General features: G+C 32.9%; 2 protein-coding genes across 2 annotated transcripts; one reads left to right on the top strand and one right to left on the bottom strand.

The window, feature by feature from the left end:
- The first annotated feature begins 3,001 nt into the window (after positions 1 to 3,001).
- On the top strand, positions 3,002 to 4,753 carry LOC140865403 (B-box zinc finger protein 21-like). The gene is made up of 3 exons (XM_073270041.1): positions 3,002 to 3,301; positions 3,427 to 3,909; positions 4,022 to 4,753. Exons 1-3 carry the CDS (start codon positions 3,122 to 3,124, stop codon positions 4,331 to 4,333), a joined length of 975 nt encoding a protein of 324 aa, XP_073126142.1. The 5' UTR covers positions 3,002 to 3,121; the 3' UTR covers positions 4,334 to 4,753.
- A 2,040-nt stretch (positions 4,754 to 6,793) lies between these two features.
- On the bottom strand, positions 6,794 to 7,821 carry LOC140894359 (uncharacterized). The gene is made up of 2 exons (XM_073302868.1): positions 7,599 to 7,821; positions 6,794 to 7,553 (listed from the first exon to the last, which is right to left on the bottom strand). Exons 1-2 carry the CDS (start codon positions 7,813 to 7,815, stop codon positions 7,231 to 7,233), a joined length of 540 nt encoding a protein of 179 aa, XP_073158969.1. The 5' UTR covers positions 7,816 to 7,821; the 3' UTR covers positions 6,794 to 7,230.
- Between the last annotated feature and the right edge of the window lie 408 nt (positions 7,822 to 8,229).

Genomic DNA, 8,229 nt, shown 5'->3' with positions numbered 1-8,229 from the left:
CTACTTTGAGATTCGCAAAAGAATCCGCGAGATCTTGTAGATCCTCGAGATTTAATCTCTCTAAAGTAGTCATCAGATAATGTTTTTCTCTGATACTGCTTTTATAAGATTAATCATCCTTTCATCATCAGTTAAAGGTTTTTGAACCATTTTGGTTTTACCTTTCTGATGTAACAACGGTTCGGTACCAAACGAGAGTGGTAACCTTCTTCATGTATTTCCTTTTCTAGAACCTGAAGTTTGTTCTAGATTTGTGATTTTAGTTTGAAGATCCTTTAGGGTTACAAGAATTTCTTCTTGTTTCTTAAGGATTCCTTCAATCTACCGAGATATTTCATACAGCTGATTGCTGTAATATTGTACCGTCTTTTGAATTTCTCTAAGATCTCCGGAGAGTTTAGAGGAATATGGGGTAATTTCTAAAAATTGAAAGTTAGAAATCATCTTTCTGTCGTAAGTAATCTATTGTGAACAGATTAACTTGTTTATAGGATTTCATATAAATAAAATCCTCTTGATTTAAACCTTCGTTTGAAGTCATCTTTTGTAAAAAATCTTCTCCTCAACAAAGAAAAATATGAGTTAACGAATAATATTAAGTCTGAATATTTAACCTAAAGCTCTGATACCATTTTTTGCACATAATTCTTTGTTCCAAAATAAGCATTAAAACATGAGATATAAGCACAGAGATCTTTAGATATAAGTATAAAACCTTCAGATCTAAGCACAAAACAACCCATATTGAGTACAAGAATTAAATATTAAAATAATCAAGTTTTGTGGTCCTTAGGGAGTGCAAAGAAAAAATCTTTAAGGAAGGGAGTTGGGAGAAAGAAAGGTTTGGGTTTGGGGATTTATTCATAATTGACTCATAAAATTTTGAATAATGATAAGAAATTTGATTTTTTTTCATTCATATTATTTTCAGAGTTTGTTCGACTGTTTGTAGACTAATTATAGTGATAAGAAAATTGAGTTCTCTCATCGATATTTTTTTAAGAGTTTGATGGACTGTTTGTGCACTAGTTATTTTGTTAGCTCGGATATTTATCTAGTACACAATGAAAATAGCTATTGACGATTTTATCCTTGTTTAAAATAAAACGTCGTCCCAATTACGACCCTTTCAAAAAATAAAATAAAATAACTATTGTACTCAATAAAGTAGTCACAGTCGTTCTCAAGAATTATCAAAGTTGACAGATAGTAAGTAAACGTTTGACTAATGATAAGAAATTTTTGTCTCCCTTCTATACTTTTTCAGAGTTTGCTCGATTGTTTGTAGACAAACTATTTTGTCAACTCAGAGATTTATTTAGTGTACACTGAAAAATAGCTATTGTGGATTCATCTACTTGTTTAAAAGAAAACGTAGTCCCAACTACAATACTTTCAAAAAATAAAATAAAATCATGAAGATATACATGTGCGATTTAATGTATGATGAGTTTCTAGTCGAAACAGAAAATTTCAATACACAAACTATAAACAAACACCAACTATGCAGAAAAAATTAAATAATTATTTTGTACAAAATCACCGAATTTTTTTTAACAAAAATCATTGAAGTAATTAACAAAAAAAAATTCATATAATAATTAGATAGAAAGCTAGGCTATTTAAAAATAATAAAATTTGAAGAGATGGTAGAAATGTTGGATCTAAAGAATTTAATGAAGTAGAGACTGGGTACCAGCGTGTACGTAAATTGAACTATGTTCGGTCATGAGTTCGAATTGAAATGTGCAAGGTCATCATTTAATCCACTATTTGGCACTTACAAATTTTTGCGAATCAAATTTCGATTAAAAAAAAAAAAAACCAATAAATATGCTGTTTGAGAGAAGTTGAAACTCTTTTTACTAATGAATTTTCTTACGAGATTGATTTTCTTTTTAATTCGTAAGACAACTTCTAAATATTCAACCATATATATTTTTAAAAAATAACTTTATTTTCTCTCTTACTATAATTTCAAATTTTTTTTATAATTCCTAAGACAACTTTAAAATATTGAACTATATTACATTTTTTTTAAAAAAAATATTTTCTCTCGTACTATTTCAATTTTTAAAAATTGACAAGTTCTATTTTAGAATTTAAAAAAAAATATTTCTTTATTTAATTTTTATGAAACATACATGGTGTGTGATACCACATACGAATACTAAGAAAGGATATTCTCGCCCACGCAATATTTTGTTTTTTAAGGAAAAAACTAAAAGATAAAAATAAATTGTAGAATTAAAAAAATACAAAAAATACAGTGCTTTAGTATAGTCACTAAAACACAACAAAAACATTAATTATTCGGGTGAGCCGCATTTTCCTAAATAAAAATAAAAAGGTACTAAATGTCAAAAAGTTAATGTCATTTTGATAAGTAAAAAAATCTAATGACTAAAAAAAAAAATAAGATCATATAAAATGATTAATTTACTTATTTTGATTTTATTGTGAATTAAGTTAGGATATAAGCGTAATTTTATCTCAAACTTAATCAATTAACTGAAATTAGTTATTTAAAAGATCTTTACTATAATAATATAGTAAGATAATGAATTAGTGATGTAAACAAAAAGAATGCCAATGTATTATTTTTTTTATTGACGTGCAGTAACTTACTACAAGTATGAACTGAATTGATATGTTAGATTATCTCAAAAATATAAATTATGATATCTCACATATACCTACACGTAGAAATTTTAGTTAAAAACTTGGAGCTTTAGTTCTGTTAAGAAATAGAAAATGTCAAAAGCAACTCATAAAAATAAGCTGATTATGAATTGACTTCTTGCTTTCTTTAATTTTAAGAAATTAAGATTTGCAACCTTCAAATAATCTGAAATATAATCACAAATAAAATAATGTTGCAGATAATAACAAAAAAAAGTACTTGGATATTTATTTATTTTTATTTATTTATTTATATTTAGAATCTTTTGTTAAATAAATTAAGTAATCCCACCCCCATTCCATCGCCATACTGATACCTTTCCTAACTTTCACAAGTGCATTCCCAATTTCCAAAACCCCTTCAATTTTCATTTCATCTGTGAGAAAAGAAACGATCTTTACACAAATCAAAGCAAAAAGAGCTAGAAAAATCAGCCGAATGAAGATCCAATGTGATGTATGTGATAAAGATGAAGCATCAGTCTTCTGCGTGGCGGATGAGGCCGCGCTGTGCGCCGCCTGCGACCACCGTGTCCACCATGCCAACAAACTCGCCGGAAAACACCACCGCTTCTCCCTCCACCACCCGAAACAAGTTCCCCTCTGTGATATTTGTCAGGTATTGCAAAATCCATGTCTTTTCCTCCTCCTTTCCACCTTCGTTTTTTCTTGATTTGCTTGCCATGATTCTCTTTTCCCTTTCATTTTTTGAGTTGAATTTTACATCTTTTTTTCTATTTACAGGAGAGAAGGGCTTTCTTGTTTTGTCAGCAAGATCGAGCAATTCTGTGCAAAGAGTGTGATATCTCGATACACAAAGCTAACGAGCACACTCAGAAGCACACCAGATTTCTCCTCACAGGTGTAAAGCTCTCTGCAACGTCTGCACTTTATTCCGACTCGACATCTTCATCAGAATCTTCTGCCATAGCCCACAAGATTTCAGATTCGGATCCAAAAACCAGGTCCAAAGAATCCAAAAACAAGCCTGTTTCTGCAGGACCAACCCCTGGTACACCTCTCGCTGCGAAGCGTACAACCGTCCAAAGCACACCCGTGGTGGCACCAGAATTTTGTGATAAAAGTCATGGCCATTTGATGAGTGCAGGGAATTTGAATGGGTCAATTTCAACGAGTAGCATATCGGAATATCTGATGGAAACACTTCCTGGTTGGCATGTGGAAGACTTTCTTGATTCCTCTCCTCTTCCGTATGGTTTCTGTAAGGTTTGCTTTGCTGCCCCTTTTCTTTTCATGTTCATTTAATAGAAATTTAAACCAATTTCATGATGAATTTGCTCATAGTTGTGGAAATAATTCGACTATGTTGAAATTCCAGACTGGGGAAAATGATGTGCTGCCATTCTTGGATACTGATTTTGAGGGCAGCATGTGTGCTTTTCCAGCAGAAAAGATGGGATTTTGGGTCCCTCAAGTGCCTCAATCTTTGCATCAGACGCAAAATCAATCATATCAATCGATTGATATTTCATTTGGAGCAGCAAATGGGATTGGATTAAAGGAGCAAGCAATGGAATTTACTAAAAACAACTTCAAATCCAGCAGAAGATGGAGCGAAGACAACTCTTTTGCTGTGCCACAGATCAGTCCACCTTCAACCACCTCCAAGAGACATAAAAACTTTTGGTAGAGCCCCACCCCCAAAAAAAAAATCCCAAGAATTTTTTTTTTTCAGTTTTCAAAGATCCCATTATTTTGAATCCACTGATCTGGTTTCCCGGTTTTTTTCCATTTGTTTTTGTAGCCTTTTTTAGTTGGGTTTTTTTGATTGAGATGTAGTATGAATCCTTTTTTCACCCACTTCGTTCACTAAGAAAGCTACTCAACTTGCCCTTTTTTCCTCCATGTACTTTGCTTCGGTTGCATGGATCTTTTTGTCTGTAAATATCTTCTGTTGCATCCATTGAAAATAGAAGCTGAGTTTGGTTCTCATGCTCATTTGTGATCCGTAGCATTTTCATAAGAATTATACTCACCATTTGGTGTGAAGGATAACATATTGATTTATTAATCATCTTTGTTTTGTTCAATGTTTGGCTCAAGTTCTTCGAAGGATTAATTTTGTGCACCATTATCTAATTCAAGTTATATTGATTTAAAATCCTTATATTAGTAATTCATCATTGTCTAATCCATGAACCAAACGGCGCCGAAGAAGCAAAAATATAATTTTTGCTTTATATTTGTATAGAAAATATATACTGGATTGTGTTATATTTTACAACCTTGGCTACGGACACTGGCTTAGAAATGAGTATGTGGCAGAGCTAACGACTGCGAGCAAAGGTTGTCTGATCCACAAAAATATATTAGTTTTGAATCGGGTTTTTAAGTATTAGATAAGGACGAAGCAGTGGCACGAATTGGATAGATATGATCATGATTCATGTCCCTCTCGTCAGTTTCCCTATGCGGGGACAAAAATTCCATGATCCGCGATCAACATGGTTTCAATTTATATCGATCCGTTAACATCCGAACCACACAAATTCAATTAGATTACTCTTGGACCGGAGTGATTTGAAGTTATGATATTGAAATCAACACTTCAGAAACCTTCAAATCATATTTTTTTTCGTCCATGAACAACTGTATGTTGCCTTTGGACGAAATGATTTGGATTTGAATTTAAAATAAGAACTTTGAATGACCACGTTTCGTGGGCGCTCGAAATCTATTGTATTAGTCAACAAAATGAAGGGATTTCACGAGCTTTCAAATAAACGAAAAGAATTTATTATTATGGATTTAAAATATCTTGTTACGAAATCCACCCATCCAAGTAAAACCTGAAAGACACTGTCTGTTAATTACAGTTGAAATTAAACAAATTGTGAAGGGTCATTATGATCAGGCCAAGAAGTGGTTGCTTTTACATTGATCTTGTGGTGCAAAAAGTGTAAAAATAACATGGGAATGGCAGAGGGATGGCTGACCAAAACCAGAAAGACAAGAGAGACCTCGATTGGGTAAAATCGCAGCATCAATTAAATGCAGGGGACCATAATCAACTTGGAGATGTATGGCCTTTGTTTTCTTTGCATCTTTTTTATTTTTACCATTCAGTTAAATTAAACTGTTCCCATCTACCAATTGCATTGTAAAGTAATTTTTTTTTTTGGGAAAATGTCAGTTTACATTAAAAAGCGATCTCTAACTAGGTCGGAATGTGTGAATGCTGAAAAAAAAAGTGATATTTTGTCTTCTTGTGTAAATATTCAAAGTTTGAAAATTCTTAAGTTATGTTTCGGTTGACATTTTCGAGTTTCCGATAATAAATTCCTAAAGGCTCGTTGCCGTTTCATGGAACGTGATTTGGTGAATTTGTTTATTGAGTGATTGAATGTGGAATCACTGTTAATTATGTATAGGACTGGGAGACCGAATCAAAATACCGAATTTTCGGGTACCGTACCGAAATTTTTTTGATATATATACATTTTTTTGGTATATCAAATTCTTTTTTGGTATCTATACGGTATTAGTATGAATTTTTTCATAGCAAAATTTTGAAATTTTAATATCGGTATTAGTATGAATTTTTTTCATACCAATATTTTTGATATGTATACCGAAAACCCACCCCTAATTATGTGGACGCGATAATTATTTATGAAATTTTCATAACATATAATGACTGAGTAAATATTTATCGTAATCGAGGCCTAATTTTTTTTTTTTAATGGTGAATCGAGGCCTAATTAAACTACAAAGGATGTGTAAAGCACATTTTTGTCATAACATTTAATAACTCAGTCAAAGAAAAGCATTATGTGTAAATTGATTCGATTTGGTCAAAAGTTAATAGTCGTCTAACGAAGTCGTTTATTGTGTTTTTAAATTTTAACCATTTTACAATTAAATAAATAGCTTTTGGATTAGTTATAGGTAAAAAAAAAAAATAGGTACCACCCTACACTAGAATTTCATGCTACCTTAAGATAATATCTTAAACATTATGATAAAAATAAATTGAAATTTCTTATAGTTGAAAATGACAATCGATCTCAAATATTTAAAAAATTGGGGCGTATAACACTTATACCACACCAAAATATTATATTCCTTGGTATACATCATAGTACTTGAATCATATTACACTTGGAACAAATGGAACCGAATTTTAAATCGGCAATCACCCTTTTCATAACATCATCACATATTCAAACATAATAAAATTAAACCAACTGCATAAAAGTCATTACAAATGCATCAAACCCATGCAAAACATTACAACAACAAAAAAAAAAGGGACAAAGAAAAAAGACATTCAACTCATAAGCTATCTTGCTCAAGACTTCACCAAAATAATCCTCCCGATAAACTTTGAAAACAAGAGAAAACGTTGATGCAATCGAGCAAGCGAATCAAAACGCGGGATGTAGAACTCCAATCGACGATTAGAATAATTCCTAATTCCTTTTTTTCCTAGGATCACACAACATATATATTATGGAAAAATGGTTTAAATTTCTCACATATATAATGATGTATGGTATAGTGCAAACAACATTAATCATATGATGATCAGCGTTTGCAGTGAGCTTTGCACATATACCTACAATCATATAAACAAGGGCCGCCACAATGTAATGGACAATCGAGCCTCATGCCTCGACACCTTCCTCTAATCATGCATTGAGCAAATTCACCTATCAAATACTCTTCCCTTTTCCCCAAATTATGGTTTCTTCCCCTTGGAGATTGTCTCCCACATCCCCATCTCCAATATCCTCCTCCACCACCTCCCCAACCCCATCCGCCACCTCCACCACCACCGCCTCCACCTCCGCCTCCACCACCACCTCCTCCACCGCCACCCCATCCCCATGAAAACCCACCACCACCTCCTCCTCCACCCCCACCTCCACTTCCATTAATGCCATTGCCACCACCATTGTTCTTTCTTTTGTCGTTGCTCACTACAACATTGGTATGAGTTTTGTTATCTTCATGATTCCCATTTGCACTCTCAACGTTACTAAAAGAAGTGACATTTTTTTGAACTTGAACAACGTCATTGCTTCCTTCTTCACCTCTCAATATTCTACCCGTTAACAAAACAAAGAAAACAAATGCCCACAAGGCCGGTTTTATTCCTATGGTCTCCATTTTTAAAAAAACTATTTCCACCCTTGTGCACCAATTTAGAACCAATTTTCTTACCAAGGACAGCAACATTTAAAGTAAATATATAGGACAATAGAGGTTACCCTAACGAAGAAAAGCAGAAAAAGGAAACTTCGAGTTTTGAGATTTCTTGATCTTCACTTTTGTCCCCACCTACTTGCATTGCAACAGTTCAAGCTTGCTAGAAAAGGATGATTCTTTTTTATTTTGAGGACGAATCCAACAAATGATCGATCCACCGCTAGGAGTACTGGGCCAAGTCAACCATAAAAAAATCAATAATTCCAAGAAAAGTGCAGTGCAGCAAGTTGAAGTTTGTTAATAATGGTGGGGCATGCATGCATATATAATGATATCTACTTCCGCAGCTCTGTATTAAATATTCTTTTATATATA

The sequence above is a fragment of the Henckelia pumila genome, chromosome 4, assembly GCF_033568475.1.
Source record: "Henckelia pumila isolate YLH828 chromosome 4, ASM3356847v2, whole genome shotgun sequence".
Lineage (NCBI taxonomy): Eukaryota > Viridiplantae > Streptophyta > Magnoliopsida > Lamiales > Gesneriaceae > Henckelia > Henckelia pumila.
The sequence above is the reverse complement of the archived record's forward strand: the minus strand, read 5'-3'. Positions and strand labels throughout refer to the sequence as shown.